Source organism: Chaetodon auriga, chromosome 9 (assembly GCF_051107435.1).
Source record: "Chaetodon auriga isolate fChaAug3 chromosome 9, fChaAug3.hap1, whole genome shotgun sequence".
Lineage (NCBI taxonomy): Eukaryota > Metazoa > Chordata > Actinopteri > Chaetodontiformes > Chaetodontidae > Chaetodon > Chaetodon auriga.
In genome coordinates, this window is record NC_135082.1 from 9,401,200 (window position 1) to 9,427,082 (window position 25,883).

At 45.6% G+C, this 25,883-nt stretch overlaps 1 protein-coding gene across 1 annotated transcript in view; it reads right to left on the reverse strand.

Annotated features, from left to right (window-relative positions):
* Window positions 1–25,883, reverse strand: part of efnb1 (ephrin-B1) — a 58,873-nt gene that overhangs the window by 13,899 nt on the left and 19,091 nt on the right. Inside the window, exon 2 of the mRNA XM_076739081.1 lies at window positions 20,538–20,815. Within this exon, the coding sequence (XP_076595196.1) occupies window positions 20,538–20,815 (278 nt within the window). The remainder of the gene's footprint in view (window positions 1–20,537; window positions 20,816–25,883) is intronic.

The following is a 25,883-nucleotide window of genomic DNA, read 5'->3' on the forward strand; positions in this document are numbered from 1 at the left end:
CGAGGGTTGTTTATTCAATGTCACATTCACTTCAGACACTGTGACACAATTGGCTGTCTATTTTAGGGCTCATGATAATGACCTAGGGAGACAGAGTGTGACTCTGACCTTAACACTGAGCGGCTAAGCACAAGGCAGTTGTGCGTGGGAGCGTGTGTGTGTGTGTGTGTGTGTGTGTGTGTGTGTGTGTGTGTGTGTGGGCGTGCGCCTGTGTGGGCGCATGCGATGGCAGCTCTAATTTTGGAATTCCCCAAATGATCTGCATCTCCGCTTAGTCTGCTGTTTCAACTTACTCCCTTCCTCTGAAATGCTTTTGTTTCTCTTCCTGCATTATCCGTCTTGATCTCCTCGCTCTCTGTTTTTTCGCTCACTTCATTTAGTTTTTTATCTGCGCTATCGGACTCTGCCCCTCCCCTTCCCTCCCTCTTAACTCAATGACCATCTCCCTGGGTGATTGCTTCAGATGGCACCCTCATTATGATGAGATAGCCTTGGAGAGGGTGCTTATCTAATGATGACACAAAGAGAGGCAGACTCAGCTACAGATGTGTGGGGGGTGGCTTTGGGTGGGCCCAAACAATGCACGACAAACACTGACATACTTATCCTCGCTGGCATGATGTATCAATGTTTCTACATATGTTTCCCTGCCATAAACTGGTGTCACATCAGGCAGTGTTGAAATCTGGCTCAGCAGCCGCGGAAAAAAAAGCTCATCAAGTTGATTCATGCCTTGTCATTCCTAAGTATTATTAATGTTGACATTTTGTTGCCCTGTGGGATTCCAGCTTTGTACTCGGGCGAAATTGGAGAAAACGAAATAATGAATTGCATTAATATTATGTTACATTATCAGATCATACTCGCGCTCTAAATTACAAGGGGAACCACAACATTTTGTTAGCGTGGTCAGAGTACGTGATAATTTGTGAGAATGATTGTGATAACATTGTGTCAGGAGCTCTTTGGCCACATCCCTCCCACTGTAGACTCAACACGACTGAGTGAACCGGACACTGAAATATATACGAGGGGCCAGCGGAGCCGAGCGCAGCGCCAGGAACAAAAAGATTTTAAATTTACGTGGGACATTAATGTGAATGAACACTCAAGGCTAAGTGAGGCTTATGATTTATGTAGAGCCTATGCACGGAGCATGTCTCTTCTGAAGGGAACATTCAAAGACAGTGAGGTGAACAGGCCCGTTTCCAGTCTTAAAGGCACACCGTCTCACAGCCCTGAATGGCCCAGACGCTGCCACGAGTGCTAACCTCATCCTGCCATTTTCCACCCAATTTCTCCTCTTCTTTCAATTTTCAAATTTCCAGGGCAAGGTTATACAAAAATGAGCTCTTTGAAGATCGAGCTCAAAGGCACTTGAATAATCTGACTAAGAGTGAGCGTCATGCTAAGAATTTTATATCCACTCAGGGAGAGCAAATCTTCCCCGTGCTAACTTACTTCTGTCATCTAAATTAACTATTCCTGGAGGCTGGCTGAACGGGCTCCTGCTCTACTGATGTGGCATGATGATAAGTTGGCCCTTCGAGGCTTCTGTTTAGGCGAACAGCTGAAAGAGAGCTGGATTTATAATGAGATGATCACTTTATACGTTGTTTGTATTCAGGCCATTTAAAACGTCAAATACTTTAAGGTCTTCGCTGTACCGCTGGAAATTCATAATCCGATTAACCGTGTCCAATTTTAACCACATTTCCTTATGTGAATCCATCTTTTGAGTACTATTCAAGATGGAAATCTGCTGCAGAAACAACTGTTGAGTGCAGGAAATAATGTGCGGTGGAAAAAAAAAAAAAGCTCCAGACTGCGTTTGTCATTTCAACCTTTGTCTCATATCAGTGTATTTACATCTGTCATGTCATGAGTTCACTCAAAAAAACATGATTGCCAGCCACGCTTCTCAAACTCTTTAACCCTACTCCACAACAAGGACATGCTGCCAGCTTTTTTTTTTTTTTTTAAATCTGAAAGCCTCTCATTCACTCTATCTCCTCTTTTCCTCCCTCTCTGACCCTCTCTCACTCCCTCTCGTTTCATCCCTGCATACTGACGTTAATCCAAATCTGGATTTCCAGATATTAAAAGACCGATGGCCGTGGCATGTTTTGGAGAGAGGAAACTGGGGAATTGGGTCTTCCTGTGTGTCTCGACGGAGATAAAAACACAAGGGGATAAAGCAACAACGGCGCGAAGAACAAAGAAACTCCCATTCGGCTGCTAATGATTTAGTGGAACAAACCGGTTCAACGTTAGCGGTCCAGAATACCCAAAGCACTGGTCATTGCATGAAGGAATGTTGATTTTTTTAATAAAGCGGTCTGCTCCAGAGCTGGGTTTTTGCTATGATTTAAGGCCCTCTTTGTGGGTGTGGATCACTGGCCGCAGAGTGACTAGTGGGAGAACAAAAGATCTACAGCTGCTGAAGTCATAAGAGAAACCAGGTGCCAAATGTTGATGTTGGGAAATATCTACAGTACAAACGTATCAGCCAAGAGCAAGCCTTACAGGGGAAAGAGCTGGCCTGCAACAAAGGCTCCTGTTTCAGTGCTGTATGCATACCACTACTGCTCGCACATTAACATGCATTTGTAAATGCACGCGATTGCATATACACAAATGCACACAGATTTCACAAGGACATTGAGGGCAGAGTGGAAGGACTGCTCCCCTCGGTGCTCCGAGGAGAAGAGTGGGAGATGTGTGAGAGATGCAGCGCTGACTGGCCGAGACGACACACGCTTCAGCTAGAGTGCGATGCGGTGGTCTATATTTATTCTCAGGTCTGCTAAATGAGGTCACTCAGGTGGTCCTGCTGAATACATTCCCCATCTCCATCATGAATCATCTGCTGCTTATTATTCCTGTCCAGCCCAGGGGGGTTTGCTTTCATACAGTGCAATGGGCTGTGTGTACGTGTGTGTATGTGTGCCAGTGTCTGTTGGGCGCGCGCGAGCTCCAGCGTGCGACATCTGCCCAAAGCACCGAACGAGGGGATAGATACAGCCCATGTGACAGACAGAGAGCAGGTTGTTTAATGAGAAAGTGGATGAGAGGTGACATTCATTGGCTACCTTTCACACACCGCCCCCCCATTCTCCACAGCATTCAGACTTCCACTTAGACGAGCCGAGCAGCAGTCGCGGTAACCACCGGCAATAATGTCGACACTTTCAAAATAAAAAAAAAAGGTAAATACATAAACAGGCACAACCACGATCTGATCACTCACACTTTGCATCAAGGAAAAACAGCAGCACACAGAGCTGTTTCATCCATTTGAGGCCAGGCAGGGAGCTGCACACCGCCGTGTTTCGTATGCGTGTCTGTATCAAACGCGGCGTCACAACAGAAATGGCTATTTCTCATACCTGCAATATTCTTATCTTGGTTTTGTTTACATTAGCGGACCAGAGTCAAAGTGGGGAGAAGGAAGAGAGAGCCTATTTGCACAAAATATTTCACTCCTGAATGAGCACAGAGAGGGTTAGATTAGGTTTATGGGCCTGATTCCAGAGATAACCCTCCCCAGCAGATCTGGCATGCATGCAAGCACACACGTGCACACACACACCCACACGCACCCACACAAACATACAGAGTGAGGTTGGCAGACTGGAATAATACTGGGGGATCTAGATGTTTGCACTTTGAACCTTTTCTAATCCTGAGTATTAGGGCATGGCTAAAGCCTGATTATGGCAGAATGAAATGGATCTAAATAGATGTCCCAGCCCATCAGCCCTCCATTTCTTTGTCCTAGAAATAGAAATGGAAATCAGCAATCAACCTCCAACCTCTCACTCGCCATCTCTCCCACGTAGCCTCCTGCGCAGGTTTGGTTTGAAAGAAAATTCATTCAGACTTTTCATATCATCTCAGATGAATTAGGCGCGCTCGGCTCAGCCAATGTTTTCTTCTCGTGTTTCTTTTCAATAATAAAACCTGACAGACAATATAAAAAAGTCATATCTTCGTGGCTAGCGCTGCACATTTTTCATGCTATTTTGAAAATCCAATATTGAATTTAGGTTGGAATAAATGTGGTTTTGCGTAATGGGGATGGACACAGCTGATTTTCTCATCTTCATGTTCAACAACAATGCTTTTTTTCCCCATTTAGTTTTTGCAAAGCACCACCATGTAGCAGGTCTAATATCACGGCGTGCTGCCTGCTCCCAGGAGCCGCTTTGAAGCATGTACGGTAAGCAGGTAGCAGCATTATTGTCAAGGTTTAAGGTGGTTAGCGGCCCAGTGCACACAACTGTTGCTCTGCTCACTGCTTCAGTATACAGCCAGAGGGGGAGCTCCTCTCCTGCGTCCTGATTAGATTGCTCTCGTTCTCACTTTCACGCACGCACGGGCGAAAAGCAAAATCATGCACGGCTGCGCACACACAAATACAGCCACACTTGAAATGGTTGGGAAAAAAATATACAGACATGCAAGCACTTGGACCCACAGACGCAAGCACACACTGAAGAACACACTGACATGTGCATGCACGCATACGCATACATATTCACACACACATACACACACACACACTCATTGGCTGCCTGTGTAGCCAGAAGATCAGGCAGGACTTAAGAGCTCCTCCGGCACCAAAATTACAGGGTACCTCTAAATCCTTCCAGCAGAGAGCACTATGGGATAGCATGGGGTGGGGGGAGGAGGAGCGGTGGTGCTGCAGGGAGGTGAGGGAGGGAGGTGAAGTGGAGAGGTGTATGTGTGGGGGGGTGAGGTGTTTAGAGAGGAGATGGAAAGAGGAGTGTGGGGTGGGGGGGGCAGGAGAGGAAGTGGGAGATTCCTTTTTTTGAAGACGAGAGAGTGTGCAAGCCGGGGAGGAGTGAGACTTGATCTGTCTGAAGTGTACTTGCGTGCAAGTGTGTGTATGTGTGTGCATGTGTGTGTGTGTGTGTGTGCGGGGCAGCGGATGGGGGTGTCTGAGCGTGTGTGCATATGTCGGTGAGGGAATATGGAAGGAGGTGATGAAGTGAGGAGTCGAGAGGAGGAGAGCTCAGTTTGGAAAGAAGAAGAAGTGGGAGGTGATCTCTCTCTGTGAAGCAGAGGAAGCATATGCGTGTGTTGGATTGTGTGCATGTGAGTGTGTGTGTGTGTGTGTGTGAGCGTGTGTGTGCGTGTGTGTGTGTGTGTGTGTCTGCCAGCTTGCTTCTCTCTCACTCACACTCACCATTTCTCTTGCACTCAACCCAGAGTCTCTCATTGTGTGTGTTTTGGCCCCTGTGCAACTGTGTTCATTTGAGGATCTCTCTCCGTCGAGTGTGTGCGTGTGTGTGTGTGTGTGTGTGTGTATTCGTGTGTGCCTGTATGCTTGGACAGATATGTGCATGAGTGTGAATTAGTATTTCTGTATGCACGTAAATTTTCCTTGATGATTTTTGTAAGGTTTTCATTGTGTGTGAGTGTGTGTGTGTGTGTGTGTGTGTGTGTGTGTGTGTGTGTGTGTGTGGTCCCAGTGCATCAGTCAAGACAGTCCCAGATTACCAAGCCAAAGGTTGGGCATTATGGACTTCTGTGGCCAGCACCACTGGGCTAGTGCTTCAAGGCTGCTTATGACAGCTTTTAACCTCTGCAGAGGACCTGTCAGCGGCTCCCAAAGCGTCTGTGTGTGTATCTGTGAGTGTGTGTGTGTGTGTCTGTACAAGACTCACAGCCTGCAGACACAGAGAGCTTCTGCATCATTTAGCTGTGGGTGTCCGTGTGTCACCTCTCTAGTGAATCCAGAGGGGCAGAGCTTTTACACCGCTGCACTTTCCACTCTCCATTTCCCAACTCAGCATGCTACAAAACCCTGCGCTCCTGTACATGGCACAAAACTTGCCCCATGTATCCCCACACACACACACACACACACACACACACACATACACACACTCACGACAGAAGATGACGCTGTCTTGTATGTATGTGCAAGCGTAAAGAAACACATAAGCCAGTCTACGCACAGGCGGAATATTCACATACACACCCTCGTGCCTACACGCAAAAAAACAAAAAGTACACACACGGTGCGGGCCGTCTGTCGGATCAGTAGGAGATAAAGGACGCAGAATAACAGGAGGACCTTGGGGAGCAGAGCAAGTCATCTGTCTCAAACACGAACAGACTGAGCACACTCCAACATGACAGATGTAGACAGACTCATCTTTGAGCACAACGCATCCTGAACCTCTCTCCTGCGCTCCTGCCCCCCCTTCCCATACACACACACACAAACTAACACACACACACACTCACACACACACACACACACACACACACAATGAAAGAGACCTGCTCAAAATGTGCACACACGCTTCTAAGCTGAAACCCACATAATATGACAGGTGTGCACCGGAGGAGTTCAGATCATAGAATCCTGAATGTGGGTCGATTGGGACAATAAAACAGTGTAGCCTGAAGGAGTGGGACTTACAGCTTATAACACTGTAAGCTATTGCATACGGTATTAAAGTTATGAGAAGCATAACTTGAACTGACGCATCCAATATTTATTTCATAACTACGCTGCCTGTAAAATTCAAGCCTACCACGACTTTGCGTTCACAATATGGAAAATTTTTAGATTATTAGCTATTTCAACATTACCAGCTATTTCAGCTATAATGTATTCTCTTGTGTGGAGAAGTTGCCAGTAGCCCACACAACCCTCCCTAATGACAGAGTAGCTAATTGGCTGTAATGGGTCTTTTCACCGATATCATCGAGCTGCAGCCGCAGAAAACCTCAGCAATTTGACATAAATCATGTGCAGAGTAAAAACACGGAAAAACAGCCCGAAGTAGCTCTTTTTTTGCTTCAGATGACCGGCAGTCGTATGCAGCTAAAAGCACTGACTGAACCGTAAATGGAAAATGTTTCGGGCGGCTGCGAGTGTTGTTTTTCTTTGTTTGTGGTGAACGTCACTTCTTATCAATTAGACAATTATTTCTTAAAAGTGGCACAGCCCTAGTGGGCACACACACGTTAACACCCTCGGATACACAAAACTAACAGGTGAACCAACATGCCCTGAGAGAGACACACAGAAACACAAGAACACCCGGCGCACACACTCTCAGACAATGCTTCATTTGACTAATAGCAGCTGAAATGTTGCGTGTTCAGAGAAATTCGCAGAGGGGAAACTGGGTCAGAGAGAAAAGACCAGCATTTCACCTTCTTATTGGTCAGAGCTAAAGGTTAGAGGAGAAGGAACACATGCTGTCACGCCCACGCACGCACACACACAAGCTCACGCACCCACAAGCTCAAAAGCTAAAGGTTAACATTGTTCATGTGGGAGTTGCTGAGTTACTGTTTATCTCGCACTTAACCAATGTGTGTGTGTGCACAAGGCTTGTAGCAAACAATGAGTACACAGAGTTTCATCCTTGTTAAAGACAGAGGGGAGTTCCACATTAGTGTTTCATTAATCCCATCATGGGCCCAGTGTTTCCCTGTTACCACAGAAATTAGTGGGCCAGATGCCCACTCTTCTCAACCAAATACCCACTAATCCACACCAACAATCAGCTCACATGACTTCTACTACTCCCGTTCTCCTGTTCTTACTTTCATCTAACAGACAGCAGCATCACCAGCCTCCGATCTGCCATCACTCTCCATGTTGTTCTGTTAAGATGACTGTTCACTTCCTGCTGCAGCGTCAAACCCAAAGCTGCACACCTCAGCCATATCCTTTGGTCATGCCCAGGGTTAAGGACATTCTAGGAAGTTATGCTGGAAGAAATGGAGCGTATTATTCCTTTTTCATTCTTCATTAACCATCATTTACGCCGGAAAGAGCCGGAGAGAATGCCAAGAGAAATGGTGGGCAAAAGACACAAGTATCTGTTGACAATATTAAGAGTAACTGCCCTGAAACGAACTACTGAGAAATGGCTGCAAAAAGTATGAGAAATAATGAGTCCGTTTAATGTTTGGAATGTATAACAAATAAAATGAGAGGAGATGAAATGGTTGAATTATCTACATATAACTAAGCCAGAAACCTCTTATATATTTATGTATGATCAAACAGATGAAGATAATGTCAATAAAGAGCTTTACAAAAGGGATTTAATAGTGAACCAATGAAAGACTTTTCTTATAATGTAGCTAGAGGAGCTAGAGTGCTGCGTTAAAAATGGAGGCTAGCAGCCGTGCTTTCTTGCTTACAGTGGATTTTATCAGTGGTTCTCAACCTTTCTGGCTTGTGACTCCTTAAAATGAACTGCAGTCTGTCTGTGACCTTTCATCGCAGCTGATGGCATGTGGACTGTCAGTTGTGAGCAGTTAAACCAAAGAGGGATTTTTCTGTCTCGAAGAAGGCAAAGTACCAAGAAGTTTCTGAGCAAAATAAGAAAAAGGTCAGAAAATCTCAAATATTGTTTTTCCTTTCTAATCCCTTTACTCATAATCTTTCGTCAAAATCTGGTGACCCTCCAGTGAGTCCTGACCCCCACTTTGGGAATTGTTAGTCTATAAAAAGATACAGATGTGAGCAATTTTTTATTTTTTTTTTTATTTTGGGCTGCAGACAACAAGCTGTTTTTGCAGTTTGAGTATATTTCAAACCTTTAAAATGTCGTCAAAGTGAGCAAGACTTTTTAAGACCATAATTCATGCATCACCATTTTAATAGCGACTGCTCCTAGCAAGACACTGACCTCCCAACTGTACAGATGTCCAGTGCATGAGGGCTGCATTTTATGATAAATAATTGAAAACTATTTTGCCCCCAAAGCAAATGTACTCACAATATTCTAATTGAATTTCAGTACATAAACCTTTAACACAAAGCATTCTGAGCGCTGTAATAAACTTAGAAAATTACAGGATTTCAAGAGAGAAAGAGGCTGTAGTGCTCTGATTATCCCATTATTATGGCCATTACAGTGCCTTTGTATTAATCTTAGCCTATTATAAATCCCAAGAGTTATTTTCTCAAAAGATCCGGTAACATCCATGGCAGTGGGTGGTATTGGTATTGTCAGGGAACACATGTGTAATCAGCTGACAGATGTACACAGAAGGTCTCTTAGTGAGCTTGTTACCCAGCAGGAGGCTCATTGAAGTTTTTGCCTTGCTTCATTTGCACTGATAATCACATGAGGTGAACCGTGGTTCACTCGCTAAATCCCAACAGATGATAACACTGATCCTCTTCGTCTTTTCTCTACCCTTTGTGGTTGTCTACAAAGGTGATATGGGACTCTGGACTCTGGAGAGGAGTCGCCCGGCTCGATCTAAAGGTCCATGAGCCACAAATCAGCCTGCGCTGCCTGATAAAAGAAGCACTGGGATGGATCGGAATGTGGTGGGAGATAGTAGTGACATGTCAAAGGCCACGAGGCTCCAAAAATCTAGACTGACTAAAGAGCTAATCTGTAAGCAAGGTCCCCCCCCAGGAGAGGAATCAATCGCAGCCCTGGAATAAGTTAACGAACACAAACGGCACGGGACAAAACATCCTCAGAGGATCCGAGCTCGCGCTGGTGCCTGTAAAAAATGTGCTTGCAGGGACCGTGTGTGTGCTGCTGTGTGCACTTATGCAAATGTGTGTCGTTATCTAAGCTTGTGTACATGTGTGTGAGGCTCATCTGTGTGTGTGTGTGTGTGTGCGCAGAGCTCCTACACTGTGTCCATTCATCCTTTGTGGAGAGAGGAGCATCATTTTCACTGACCTTTTCAATCTGGCCTCCAGAAGAGAGTTATGACAACTGAGCCAGCCTTGTGCTCCTCGGCACAATAACACACATCAAAGATGGGAAACAAACAAACAAACAATAACTCTTACCGCAGGCTCGGCACTTCCAATTGCAAATAGGCGATGCAAAACAAACCCAATGAGGTATGCTAAGTAAGAGGGATCAGTACAGTGATCCAGTGTGAGAGCAGAGACGAGCTGAGTGCTGAGGCTCAGGTGAGAAAAGTGCCCTCAGGGTAATGAAGCTGCCTGGGTGATCGCGATGGAGAAATATAAAAAGGGAAAGATTTAAGGCTGCAACACACGACTTTTGCTGTGAAGATTTTTTGGGGGTGTTAATGGATTGATTTACTGGTCGATAACATGTCAGACATGTGTGAAAAATGGCACAATCGCAAGGTGATGTTTCCAAATGTTTTATTGCACCAATGTGTCCAAAACCCAAAGATATTCAGTTTCCAGTGATAGGAAACACGGAAAAGCTGCAGATCATCACATACGACAGGCTCCAACGAGTGAATGTTTGGGATTTTTGCTTGACAAATGAGTGAGGAGAATAACTGACGAGTCCTCTCGGCACAAGAGAGATCACAGCGCAGGGAGAATGTAAAGACAGTGAGACGGACAGAGAGAGATGTCAGAGACAGACAGCGAGAGACAGAGAGTGTACTTGTTATTTAGGAGAGAGTCGATGTCAGCCCATCTGCTGTCCGCAAAAACAAAATCTGCAAGAGGCAGAACAAAGACGGAGAGAGAGAGAGGACAGTGCACGTGTGTGTGTGGGCGTGCATGTGTCCCTGTGACTGTGCATGTGTGGCTGTGTGAGCGTGTGTGTTTGTACGTGTGAGCCTCTGTGCCTAAACCCCGGGGAAATCTCCTGTACCTGCTAACATGGAGGCGACTGAACGGAGCTGACTGCAGCCAACACGGGACCCGAGTCCTCGTAGCTCTAATGCACGCAGACACGCGCACACTGAGGGTGGCAGATAGACAGACAGATACATAATAAATAGAGGGTCTGATGTAGCTGATGTGTAAAGCGCCAGAGCTCCGAGCCCGTCTCCAAACCACAGCGAGGCTTCTCCAGCTCTGAGGCCAGGCTGCAACACAAGAAGCAGGAAAAGAAACACACTTTTCCTCCCTTCCCCTGTTATTCGCCAAAACCCCAATCAGAGAGCACAGCAGACCACAGAAAAAATGCTGCTGATTGCATCCTAATACACACAAAGCCAGCAGCTGACGCACATTTACAAACACGCACACATACACACACACACTGATTACGTTCTCCCTGCTGCTCCTCTCTCCTCATCCCTGGTATCGGTTACACGGTAAAGCCACGCTGATCGAGGATCAGTGTTTCTTGGCGCAGGGCGGTGAAAGAGTTCGGGAGCTTAACCTCTCGTCCAAGAGCGGAGAGAAACTGAGGCTCCGGACCCCCGTGCCCCCAGCACAAATAAACAGCTACAACACAAAAATGTCTGGCAGACTCGAAACAATTTCCTGAAGGATCTGTCACTGTGCAGGAGAGATGAGGGGAGGAAGGGAGGAGGGGGGAGGTAAGATCTAAAAAGGAGAGAAAATAGGTGGCAAGGCGGAGGGAGAGAGAGAGATTAAGTTGCAGAAGAAAGAGAGGAAAAGAAACACAGGGAAAAAAAATGGACCTGTGGGTTTGGGAGGTAAAACTGTTCCGTCACCATCTACGAAGTCGTCAACTCGCTGTGAGAGGCGGCGCAGCCTGAACGCAAACAATAGCACATATTTATTTGAAGACACGAGGCTTTCTTTTCAGCACCCATCCATCCATCCATCCATCCATCCATTAGGGGACGCATGCACAAACTCTGATAGCGCACACGCTCACACCCCATGGGACTGCTGACTGGAAATAGCTTGTGCTCAGCTAAGCTACAGCTCTGTTGAATGTGCATTAACGCATGCACAATGCATACAGAGGCTCCTATTACGCAAGCAAATCTGTGCCGAGAGAAGGAGGACGGACGTGTGAGAGCACATTGTGTTTTTGGTATGAATGTCGATTTGCATGCTAGTGAGAGCTTTTATATATATATATGAATTTGCTTATGTGGCTCGGTGCTTATTTATGCCTGTGTGTTTGTGCGCACACACGCCTCGTGTGTTTGTCTGCTCCTGTTACTGTGTTTGTGTGCCTGTGGTTGCGCTGGAATGGAACATGGACATTTTGCCACCGAGCTGAATTCACAGAAACGGGCTTGGTCCTGGCCTGCAGAGCAGTATTTAGACTCTGTATTTATGCGTTGGACAACCACAGCAATCTCTATCACCGCCTTGTGATTCATGTTTGTTTGCTTTGCTCGCCGCTCATTCGATTCCATCAAGACGCTCCTTTTTCTCTCTTGCTCCCCCAAAAATGCTGAGATGTTCACGCCATCCCCGGTCAGAGTTTCGGAGGCCGCCCCTCATCGTAGCTGACCAAGCATGCAGTGGTTTCCATAGCAAGGATGCGACATTAAAACTAACAACCTCTATAATTATACATCCATATTTCTCCGATGAGTTTGTGTAAACAGGCCCAGGCTCCAGCTCGGGGAGGCGGACTTCTTGGCAGGCCCCGGCTGAGGGTGCCACTGAATGGCTGTCGGAAAACAAAGCCATTTCAGAGTGTGCCTTGGAAAAGAGAAACCACTGTTCTAGGAATGGCGGAGAGAGAGAGAGCTCCATTTGAGAGACAGAGAGCTGTGATTTGAGCTTAGCTTTGGCTGGAGAAGAAAGACACTGAGAATATGTGTTGTTGGCAAAGCAGAGGGCAAACAACCTCAGACATCACAGATGGAAAGGGAAATATGCATTTGAGTGTTTTAGATTATGGGCTGTCATTGTTTTATCCTGCTCTTGCATTTTTTTGATGCAGCAATACACCATTGTCCGAAACAATTTTCTTTACGGACAATGATGCTCATCTCCTCGTGTCCTACATTTACTTTTCCTAATCACCACGGACTCCACTCCAAACGTGCATCTTTCCAGCGGTCTTAAGATGTCTCCTCTCCTTTTGCCTGAAGCTATTTTTGTGTTGCAAAGAAACCACAGAGATGGTTTCTGCATGGCGGACAGAATTAAAGAAAACCAGGAAGCTACTTTCAACAACTGAAAATGGCTCACAGAGAAAGGAGTCTTTCTGCAAATGAGTTTGTGTTAGTTGAGAGGATGAAAACGAAAACAAAAATCAACAGTGTTGTTGTTTCGCAGAGTTAGCTCTGCGGTCTCTCGTGGTCTGTGTGTTGAAAGGAGATCTAAGCTATCAGTTAACAAAAATGACTTGAACACAGACTTCCCACAGTACCCACACACACACACACACACACACACACACACACACACACACAACTCCCAAACATGAGAGCAGAATGACGGAAGGAGAAAGGGATGGCTGGAGGAGTGGGAGCGAGGGATGACATCGTCGGAAAGAGAGGGAGAACTTGCGCAAGATAAAATATTCTAATAAGATAAGCACGGAGCAGAGGCGAGGAGGGATGAGTGTCTGCATGTGAAGATGCACGGAGCAGACTAATTGAGATGAATACATGAATATATCAGCTTCATCTAGCAGCGACGGGTTCAGCTGTAACCAAGGGTTACAATTCACTTGTACAGCCACGTGAGCAGCCCTCCCTCTAAAAGAAAGTCCTCACGTCCCCCCAAACCACCCTCCACCCTCCAAACAACCCCCCCCCACCCCCACCCCCACCCCGGCCCTAAACAAACTCCTCTGTAATAAACGAAAGGCAATAACCAGCGACAATAACGCTGTGCCTGCTAACCTTCTCTGAATGAAATATCCAAAGGAGAAGTAGCAGAGGCAGCCTGGATAGATTTGCAAAGCAAGCAGAAAGTCATATATTACACTGGCACTCTAATAAACACTGGGCTATATTCCCTCACAGGGGGTGGGGGGTTAAATCTTCTTATCCCAGGCCATGCTGCTGCACCGGTGCTAACCTGACCCGTTAGCAGGGTTTATTTTGAAAATGAAATCCGTTAAGGCTCACTGCTTAAAACTCTAATCGGTAACATCGATGACAGTTACTTGTGGGTCTGCAGTGATCTTCCGTGTGAATCCCGCTCTTAAAGCATTTTGCAAATCATGGTAATTTACTCATTGAAAATCATGACACTTACTGGAATGAACACAGCAGTTTGACTATTTAAAGGTACAGTCAATGGATATAAAATTACAAGCTTTTTCTTTACCCCAAGATATACTGTACCAGAGCATTTAAAACAGGACTAACAAAAAGGTTTATCAACAAACAAAATCTTTATTTCAGGTTCTGCCAGTGATTTTTAATGTCTGCGTATACATGCAGAAATGCAACAAATGCAACAAAACAGTCCATCCTTGTTCTTCTCTGCTAACATGTACTGTATGTGGACGAGTCCAGTGCCTCTCTTGCTTGTAATTAAAATATTTCAGTGTGATTTTACCGAGGGAGGTTACCAGATGTTACCATTTATCGTTTCTCAACAAAAATTCATTTAATTGCGCGTTGGAAATGTGTGAGTTATTTGCATCTCTATAATCTGACAATCAAAATGCCTTTGTCTTTTTCAAATGCGCCGCTGACACATGCAACGGGCTCTTTTTCCCGAGCGGCTGTGATTTGATTATGGTAATTTTATGTTAACTCTAAAAGATGACATTTAACACTTTTTTTCTAATCAGATTAATGCCGTTGCAGTGCAACAAATGGAGCTACAAGTCTGCTGGTGTTGATATTTATTTGACTGTGTACAGGCCTTCATTTGTGTATATGTAGTGTCTTCATGTTCCTGAACTCACTCGCATTATTACTGAGCGTGGGAGCGCGCATGTTCACATATGTCACACTGGATCTTGTGATCGGCTGCAGCCGGGCCAAGGATTTGAAACTTGACCTTCAACTCTCCCAAGGGCAAGAAGCTGACTTGTAAAGCAAAAGAAGATGGTGTTACACGCATGTTGCCCCGTGGAGGAGGATTCCTTGGGGGGTATATGAATAGAGGGGTGCATAATGTGTAGGTTGTTAGGTTGTCGAGCAAAAAATAACAGCAATATAGAAGAGCCCACGCAAAGGAGCATGAATGTTAGTGATATGCAACATGCCTCCTAACCTTAATCCTGTCAGGTGTGAGCTCCACAGAAAGATCATCCCACATTGTCACACGCAGTTTGCCGGATATACTCATCGGCATTGTTTTGACTGGGTCAGAACCCACGTTTATAAGAGCCATGAAATAAATAGAGCAGGGTTTTTTTGTATATTTTTTGTTATATAATTAAGTGCTTATCAGTCCAGACTAAAAAAAAAAAAAAAAAAAAAAACATTTGCAGGAAGTTGGAGTGAATTTACCTGCAAAACTAAATGACAAGAATGAAAACATCTCTGCTCTTTGCTGCGAGTGGGCTTTACTCGATGTGTTTTTTCCTGAGGCAATCTTCTGGAGGTGAGATAGCATGTGCTCCACTGCGGCAGTATTCTGGTGGGGAAGTCGGTGTGTGTCAGAGTCCACGATGGTACACTCAGATGGAGAGTGACAGCTGTCAGGGGGGATCAGGCTTACCCTGCCCACTACACAGGAAATCAAGGCAGAAGAGGGGCGCATGACGACAGGCTGCCTGTGTTTACTGCCTCATGGCCTTACCCTTATATAGAACAGAGACTCACCGGCCCGGCTAACCACTGAAAGCATATCACCGAGCAGTCACAGTACATTATTTCAATGATGAGCAAAATTTCTTTTTTGTCTGGACATTTGTATGTGCCTGTTCCATCTCTCTCTTTCCTGCTCTGTTGCTCATTCCCTCCTTTATTCTTCCCTGTCCTTAAAAGCCTCCTGTCTAAAATCACTTCTCTGCTGACTCTAACCCCTAAACACAGCGTGGCCATTTTCCTCACAAACAGCTCATTTCATATCCTGTGTTTAGACAACGCAAAGAAATACAACCAGTCTGTCTGCTCGTGCACCAGGTGGGCGGGAAGGTGTATGTGTGTGTGTGTGTGTGTGTGTGTGTGTGTGTGTGTGAGAATAGGTGGAGGGGCTGCTGATGGACAGCACAGGCTGGTGCTGGCCTGGGGTTTAGATCAGTGCAGGGTTATCATTACTGACCCCCTGCTGTGTTTCCGTGACCCCTCGTCCGTGAATTCTGACCTTTAACCCCCCCCCCCCATGACTCCTGTCAGGGCTGGCTTGGATAGACGGGACCGAGTGGACAGGATCCCCTGTGGTGACACCAAGGCACGGGATACACACGCACAAACAAATACACACACATACACACCATTTGTTGCTTACTTTACCCCACACCTTTTGTTGTGTATTCTACCCCATGGAAGGAGCAGAAGTAGGAGCGGGGGTGGGGTGGTGATGATCAAGGAAAAGAAAAACGGAGCCGCGGAGTCAGAGTGGAGACCGGGGGTGGACAAGAAAAAGAGTGCTGGAAGATTCAGTGGAATGTCCACTCCCTATGCATCTTCTCCTCGTCTCAAACCGCGTCTGCCACGTTCGACCGTTAATCAGGCCAGATAAGCCGGGTCTTTATAGGCCGAGCAGATTTACACCGCTCTGCTGGCCGGCTGGACTCCATTCCCAGCAGAGACTGTGGGATAACCCGCTCACATCCTCTAGGCGGGGATAAGCTGGCCTAAAGGGGCTTCAATACAGACACAAACACACAAGACTCCACTGCACAGTTTGCGTGGCGCAGGTGCTCGCCGCCCCTCTTCTTGCCCTCCCAAGAAAACGCACACATATTACACACATATGGCAAGCAGGCCATTATCATCACGGCCATTATCTGAATGATAGATGAAGTGTGTCATGGTGTATGCACAGGCTGCAGTGGAATAAATAAAGCAAGCTCTTCCTGTTGCAAAGGACAACAACATTAACATAATACCAAGACAAACACTACATCGGATTACTGCTGACGCGAGAATGTTACAGTATATGAGCCTAATGATGATCTACCATCAGGCAGGATCCTGCACGTCCAGCCTCCCTTGTGAAGGATTTACAAGGGGCTCTAGTTATGAGTTCACAGTCTGAAACACTGTGGAGCCAGAGTTAAGTATTCTTAATGCTTGTATAATACACACATTAGCAAGAATGTTGTTATTCAGACACAAGAGAGTGTAGTATAAAAGTAAAGTTGTTTTATTTTTGATGTTGGATCACACCGCAGTCCTGACGTGCACCCACGCATATGTCACTAATAGAGTTAGTTAAAATATTTATGATGTAATCAGGAGACAATATGTGAAGCAGCCCCTCAAACAGCTGGCTCGGAAAACTGCGAGCAGACAACGAGAATGCCCAAGGTGTTTTCCGCAGACATGTGGCTCCAATAAAGCTCAAAGAACTATAAGTCTGCATGATATGTTGCCACTGAAGCGGACCCCCAAAAACTGTCGCTTGACAATCAATCTTAAGCTTCATGCTTCCCTGCAATCTGGCTTTGAGGGAGCGTTCACAAATATCAATTGATCTGCAACAGATGAGAGGAAAAAAACACATGTGAGATTTTATTTAGCATGGATTTTTCCTTTAGTGATATTTTCGACTGGAAGATTAAAACACCGCTTGGCTTTATTTCCGTAAAATGGGAGATTTCACGTCTTAAAAAAGTTTAAAAGACATTTAGCGAAACTGTTCAAGTAAGCTTTCGCTCCGTATTTGTGAAACAATGTACACAATTTGATGAATGTGATGATGAAGGCAAAAATGGACAGCATCATATATTACGCTTTCTCTTCCAAACCTCAGTTTACCGACATAACAGACGAGCTGGTGAATTTATTTCATCTGGCCTTCAGAGCCTCTGCTGACTCCTCACTGCGCCAGACGTTCTGCGGCATGAGGCAGCTTGTTGCATGTTAGCTTAGACATTGCATCTCTAATGTCACGCTCATCTCTGATCATTTCATTGATTCAGTGAGGAATTAGCTACAGATGTGGCGCAGCACCCAAATGACAGTATCCTCAGAGCGGATCAACCACAACACATGGAATGATTTTAGAAAACTGTTCAAGTCGTTCCAGGAAATGTAGGAAATGACTAACCAAAGTAAAAATTAGATAAGGCCTAAGTAACGTCTAGAATAACACTGTCTTTTTCATTATGAGCTGAGCCACAGTATGTTAGCTTGTGCTGCTACCGAGCGAACAAGTCGAAGAAACCATCGAGGCATCTGATGCCTCACTCCCCCGATGATCTACTGCTTTATACCCACCAACTCGTGACTTAAATGATAAAGCTGGTATTATTCCATATATCGTCAACGAAATATATTAAAAGACCCAAACTAACAGCGTGTTAGACTGTCTAAATATTTTTGGAATTTCCTGCCATGTCTGTGGCACCTCCGAGCCCCTTTGTTCCTTCTGAACATCTAAACTTTAAAGAACAGGTTAGAAATATAAAGTCTGATTTCAACAACAGATGAGTAATTTCCTGCAGATTAATACAAGTCTGGTAATTTTAGAGAGCATTTTTCAGCACCAGGACAGTTTATGTGGGATTGACTCAAAATAAATTGGCTCATTCCTGAGTTTTATTAGGTTCTGAATAACAGTGGAGGTCTATCGCGCAGAAGCATCAGCTGTATCAGGCATTGGCTTCTCAGGCAATGCATGTTAGTGGATAAATTCACTGTTGTTTTTGGTCTTTTCGTGGGATTTGTTTTCAATTAGAAAAATATAGAATATCACCAGCTTTAACCTTCACAGCCAAATATGTTTGGCTTCGGGTTTCACTGGGCAGCAAAATGTTGGCCTATAATTACCGGCAGCTCCTGTGACCATCTACCACCGACCATCTTGTGATTATTTTACCGATTATACATGCTTCATTTTACAGTAGTGTCCTCAGTGTGATTATAGACTTTGCACTTTATTTAACATCAAAGGATGCTTGAAAATAGTGTTTCCCTGGTAACCTACCACAACTTGTGATATCACGTAGTTCTAATCAGGCCAGGGAGAATATTAATTTAAAGGCGAGTAATCATGAGAATGCAGAACCCACCAGAGAACCAGGCTCTGGTGGGTATCCAGCTCTGAAGAAACACCCTGATGAACCTGCATTCATGAATCAGGCCAGGGAGGAGAAATATTTAAAGGCCAGTAATCATAAAAACGCAGAACCCAGCAGAGAACCGCTGAGGTTCCAGCTCACATAACACCCACGGCAGAACCTGCATTCATGAATCAGGCCAGCAAGGACAGAAATCTAAAGGCCAGAAAGGAGGTGAGAGAAAAACCAGCACAGGTCCGGACTGGTGCAGTTCCAGCTCTGATGACACCCCCTGCTAAACCCGGATTCATGAATGAGACCATGGGTGACAGACGACATGCCCTGCTAAGCTTGCGTTCATGAATCAGGTCGAAGAGGACCTGAACCTAAAGGCCAGCGCCCAGAAATCACCAGAGAACCCGGCTCTGCTGCAGGTCCAGCTGCACTGAAACCTCCAGCTGTTAAGACTCAGGCCAGGGAGAAAATAGATGTACAGACCAGCAGCGAGCAGAATGCAGAGCCCACCAGAAAACCAGACTCTGACGCCGTTCCAGCTCTGATGACACCGAAGCAGCTAAAACTGCATGTCGAGCTGGAACATTTTCGCGTTTAACTTGGGAATTATTTTCACTGTGCCTTATGACTGGAGCATGTTAAATGTGTCGCATTTAAACCGATTTTCCTGCCGAGGGAAAAAAAGTTAATTACTGTACAGAAACTCTGTCACGTAGCGCATTCAGTGCAGCGTCACGGCGGTGCTGCTTTGTCTCCCCACCATCGAATAATCATTTTCCCTATGGAATGTATGGATTGTTATGGGCCTCTTCCACTGACTCAGCTGCTGCGCTTTTGTTACTGAAACTTTCATTGTCTTCATGTTTTTCATGTTCAGACGTATCAAATTTAAAATCACGGTGGTGATTGTTTAAATGCTGTTCTGGTATGAACACGGCTTTTGAGATGTTTTTTCATTGACCACGAAATGTTCCGCTGTAAAATATTTTACAATATGACTTTTTTCATTTAGGCAATCTGTCATTTTTTTTTTTAGAATTTCCTGAAAACTTCCCAAATAATGTCCCTGACAGAAAAGCTACATTTGAATCAAAATTAATATTCATTCACTTTTCACATATCGTTGGAAACTTCAGTCTGCATGTATGTTAAATCATTTGCTTGACAGTATACAAATTTCACATTTCTGCACGTCCAGGCGACTTGCTCTGCACTGACAACAAGGCTCTCTGGTTCCACTAAAAATTCATTGGAATTAATGAAATGGAAATCACCGACAAACACAGTCTCAGATTAATTGGTACTTTTCAGGAAACATCTTAGAATTTTTTCTTATTATGAAATAAAAGTATTGAAAGCTTAAGTGTGACATGATATAATAATTATATAGAATTTATCAATTTGTAGAAGTACAAATGTAAAGGAATATATGTGCCTCAAAACAGTATTCAAGTTAAGTGGTGCTTGAGCAAATGCGGATGCAGACGTCGGTTTGTATCCTGAACTGACAGACGACTCTCCCTCTCTGAAAGCCAACTACCACTGTGCCATAGGCGAGGCCTGTCACGTCCAGTAGCTGCTGTGGAGCTGCTGCAGGGGCCATTAAAATACAAATAAAACCGCCACGTGTGACTGTGTGTAACTGAGTGTGAAGCACAGAGATTATTACTCAGATTGCTCAGTCGGGCTGCTCTGGGTCGATGACGGTTAAAAAGCTGAATCTCAACAATAAATGTCATTTTAAGACAAACTCACAGGTGATGTAGTAGTTGACATTCCTCTTGAACTCCAGGCCCATGTAGTTGGGGCTGAACTCCTGGAATTTGATGGTGAACTTGATGTCCTTCTCCGGCTTGTTGCAGTTGACCAGGACGTTAGGATCGAGGACTGTGCTGCAGCTCTCCGCCTGCTCTCTCTTCACCAGATACAGCTTGTAATACTCATACTCTCTGCCTTGGTCGGCTTTGGGACAGATGATGTCCAGCTTGTCCCCAATGTCTGGGTAGATCACCAGGCCCTTTCCAGCCAAAAACCTGTGGGACGGAAAAAAAAAAGCAGAGGACAGAGTGTTATTAACGCATAATAAAGGATGTCTGGAAAAGCAGTCACATAATTCAACAACAGTTTATACAGTCTTAATACCTTGAGCTATAGGAGTTACAGGTTTAGATTTGTCTGGCATGGGCTTTGAGGCAGAGCGTAGTTAATTTGGCCCCACAAAAACACTACATGTAGCGGCTTGACATTGTTCAGCGTCAGTCCACAGAGCGTTTCACACAAATCCTCTAAAGTTTTTTCTCATGCTTGGATCCCAATCAAAGCATACCAAAAGTTTACAAGGAGGGAAACAAGATGGCCAAACACAAAATGGCTGCCACAGAAATGGCTACAGATAGGATTACAAGCAAAGAATGCCACAGATTCTTTTTTCATTTTTGTGGAGTTCCATATAAGACCCTTGCTTCGATGTAATATCTACGCTGCTTCTCCTCGAGGGGTTTCTGGAGGAAAACAGTGTGCAGGGGTCAGCCGGGAGGTTAAGGCTTCCCGGTTCATCTTCCCTGTGCCATGATCATCTACTGGAGGATTAACATAATCCATCTGGCCTTACTGTACCTCTCCACCTCGCTCTCTGCTGCCAACTCAATCAGATCAGCTCTTGTTCTCCTTTATTCACTAAAGGTGGGGAACGGGAGGAGACCCACTGTGTGTGTGTAAGGGTGTGTGAAGAGAGGGGGCGGGGGTACACTGAGTGCTTGCAGTGTGTTTGGGCAGTGGTGTGTATGTTTATGCACGTCTGCATGTGTGTGTATGTGTGCGAGTCGGTCAGCAAAATGGGCTGAGGTTGCGGTCTGACGGGGGGGCAGACGGGCTGAATCATTGTTCTGGACTTGTTTGAGGCTTAAAATGTCAACATGGTTCAGCTCTGCTGTCCCAGTTAGCCAAGCATTAACCCAGACAGCCGGACTGACCACGGGTGTGTTTATGTACGTGTGTGTGTGTGTGTATGTGTGTGTGCGTGTGTGTGTTGTGGTCGCAGACAGCGAGCACAGCAGCGGGGCTATCTGCTAGATCTGCCCATGCCAGCGGATTTAAGCAGGATTTAGCGGCGCGCAATGCATTTGTTGTTCTTCCTGATCCCTCACGTTTTAACAAGACATCAGGGGCTGGGACCCTCTCTGTCTCCCTCTGTCTCTCCCATCTTTTTCTCTCCGAGTGTAATCTCACCTTATCTACAGCCCCTCATTTCATCATCACACACATCATTTCACCACTAAATAACTAACTCTTCAGACAGGCCCAGGGAAGGGAGGACTGCGATGCCTCCTGAAAGAGACTGATAGAAGAGTGTGTGAGTGTAGGGGGAGCTTATGATCGCCATCCCTCCTCCTCTGATGTTTAACGCTGGCAAACGGCCAGCCATTGTAAGAAACGGTCATTTAAAAAGTCCCATTTTCTGAAGAAATACCCCCCATGAAAATGAACATGATTGGATTAAGGTCTTTTCAACAGTCATGGCCATTCTTCTTGGACAGGGACATCATCAAATAAATGGCTTCCTTCACTAAAGAGATAAATGCAACATGAAATGTGCAAAATGGTCAAAATCCTGTCCATCAAACGTCTCTTTTTTGGCAGAATACGATGTCATGAAAGCATGTGCGGACAGCACGTCTAGTACGAGCCATGGGAGCGGGTGAGACGTTATTTCCACGCTATTGTCTGATGCTCATTGGGGTGAGGAGGGGGCTGGGGGTGAGAGGAGGGGTTGCGCTAATTTAAGCGCCGATAAGAGAGAGAACGAGGGGTATCCTTTGTCCTACCTCTGCCCACAATTTGCTGGTTTTCAGCAGAAACACTCTGCATGTGCTCCTGTGTGTGTGTGTGTGTGTGTGTGTGTGTGTGTGTGTGTGTGTGTGTGTGTGTGTGTGTGTGTGTAACGTGTGCGCAAAGTGTGTGTAAGTGTACATATGTTTTCATGCATGTGTGTGTGTGTGTGTGTGTGTGCACCATGCCAGGGAACACGTGCATGTGTCTATGAAGACACGGACACAATCAGTCTCTAATTGGATCTACAAGATGCATCAGTGAGGCATAAACAAGTTTCCATGGCAACATTTGGCTTTGTTGCTGACCACCCCCTCTCCTCCCCACCTTCTCTCTATTTCTCCCTTGATTCCCCCAATCTCAGCCCCCTCTATTTCTACTCACCAATCTCATTCCCTCCAGCTTTATCCTTCCCTCTCATTCACCTCCTCAACATTTCCCTCATTCTGTTTTCTCTCACCCCCCCCTCCATCCTCCCCTCGCTCCCCCCTCTCTCTCTCTCTCCCTACACACAAAAAAACAAGCGAGACCGAGCAAACATCACAATTAGACCTTGATTTGTTTCACTCAACAAGTAGGTGTTTGCTATTTTCAAAGTTCTTCGTGGGGAGATTGTTGGCAACTTTTTTTTAAATGCTCTGTTAAAAATACTTAAAAGCCTGGCGCTAAAATAAAACAATGGCCATCACACCCCACTTCTCGGTTTTACAACCCATTTATTCCATTATCAAAGCGAGCCGCAACTATTTAGATGAATAATTAAGATTTCCAAAATCTTAATATCCCTGAAGGATTTAATCACAAGCCGGCCCCTGTCATTGATTCAATTTTCCGAGCAGGCCTCCTAGTTGGCGGTTAGATAGCTATCCTAAGTGAATTCTCCGCTTCTGTTTCCCAGCCTTTGTTAACTGTCTGCTATAATGAGGCTCTGGCTGCTGTGGAGGTCTGGAAGCACCATCGCAGATGGGAAAGAAGCAACATAAAAGAAATAGGGCAGCAATTAGTGTTTAGCCCAGTTTAAAAGCCCTCCACTTGGCAAGCTGCGGCCCAGCTCCAGTCCAGGATGTGAAACTAAACTGGTGGGCTGGGACTTTGTCTCCCGTTTGTCTCTCTGTTGGCTTAATCAGCGCCACTCCGGTGCTACACACAGCCACGCAATGGAGAGGAGGAGACGAGTGACTGAAGATTATTGTACTTTTGAGGAGGTCGAAAGGGAAAAAGGGGGGAAAAAAGGAGGTTGAATTGCATCTTTCATTCATGTTGTCTGGAGACTTTACAAGACCTGTTGATGAAAGAAGTTCGAGTGCTCAGAGGAAGAGCCGTGCAGATACAAACGATGTTTCTGGGAAATGACCCTGAACGTGAGAGAGCCTTTATTCCCCTCATGTCAAACGAGGTGGATCTGCCTGAACCAAGCAAAATAAAGAGAATCATTTTCAAAACAACCAAATGAGGTTGGTTTTGTTTCATCTGGATGGCTCCGCGGCGTGCTCAATCCTGTAAAGAGCTTATACAAACAGACCTACACTACAGCACAGCGGAGAGAGAGAACAGAAAACAACGGAGCAGCGGAAAGAAGAGGAGAACCCCCTCCTCTCTCTTTTTACATTCCACTGGTGAATATGAGCACATGATCTCACATATGCTACACCTCCTCACCACCACCAGCACCACCACCACCTCCCCATACACACACACACACACACACACACACACACACACACGGATGTGAGAGCACACAAAAGCACTGTGGGGTGCATCCTGGACCTTCCCAGCCCAACTTCCCAGCCACCCCTATTCAAGCGCCCTGCCCTCACCGACTTTCATATAAAACGCCGCCTACACGAAGGCCCACTCAAAGCCCCTTACAGAGCCTCAAACCAGCCCTTCCCCCCATGTTCTCCACCCCCGTCCAGTCAACTCAGGCCTCTGCCCCGAGCATAGCACTGGCAGGCAGCCTCAGCCAGTGAATGAAAGGGCCCGAGACACAGGAACTGTGAGAGAAAGAGGCAGAAACGGCTCATATCAACAGAGCGCTGTCAAATTGATTTGTTCCTCCTGACCAGCAGCATGAACATGCCATACATGTCAATTAAAATCAATTATCCTCTTCCACATATACAATCCATACGCAATCCATCCCTACCAGGGGATCACGGCAACAGCCCGGATGCAGGAATGACATCTTCCTCTTTCTCTCCGCTTTCTGAAGTCCAAGCTCGGTGTCGCAGTCTTTCTCCCTGACCTTTAAAGCACACGAGTGCGTCATGCAAAAACAAACACACATACACACGCTCCACACGCAATCATCACCACAACAGGTACTCTATTCCCTGCGCTCTCAGCGTGGTAATTATCACACCAGGAAAAGTGTTCCCTCACCAATTATCATTTCTCTTTTACATTATCCACAAAATCAGCGTGGCTGCTTCCTCCCTATTATTACAGATGACACTTTCCATACGGCGGCCGCATTTACAGCCATTTCATCAATATTCCACAGACTTACAGTTCGGATAGATTTTACAGCTTCTCGGAAAACATTACAGTAATTCACCCATGTGACAGCGGTTACGCTTAAGTCTGTTAAGAACACAAAGCTGTGCTATGCAAAAAGTGTTGTAGCTGAGCTCTTGTGTAATATACACAGCGACGGGGGTTTAAAGCCGATTCACTTGCCTGAGGCAGTCTGCGTTTTGCCTAATCATAGGGTACAAACGCATCCTGTTCTCATTCAAGTCAATCAATATTAAATAATTGTCTTTTAACAGGGACTGTTTCAGCCTTAAACCACTTTCAGATCCATCAAGATAGAGCCACATGCTCGCTCTGCCTCACAATGGAAACATTCAAACGGCAGCTTCTGAAATGGCTTCCCTCTTGATGTGTGGTTAAGATCCATGCAGCGCTGTTGACACAGTGTGATCATTTCATACTCGGGGAAAAAGGCACATATCATCAAACTGTCAGTATGTTTGTGGGGCTCCAGAGAAATTTGCCACATCTATAATATTGTCGAGTCATGGGAATATTCCGTTATCTGACTTAACAGGTCTGGATCCGGCTCGAACCGTCTCCCTCTAGCGTCTGAAGGGACACCATGGGAAGGTGAGCTGGTCAAAGGTCTGCCCTCGCAGCCCGGGTCTCAGCCCGAGTGCTTGTATACATAGCTGGCTTCTGTCAGGCCGTTGCAGGGGAAGATGTTCTTAGGGAGGCCTGGCTGTAAACACACAGGCATAAACACACGCCCCGCAGTGTACACACACCGGATTT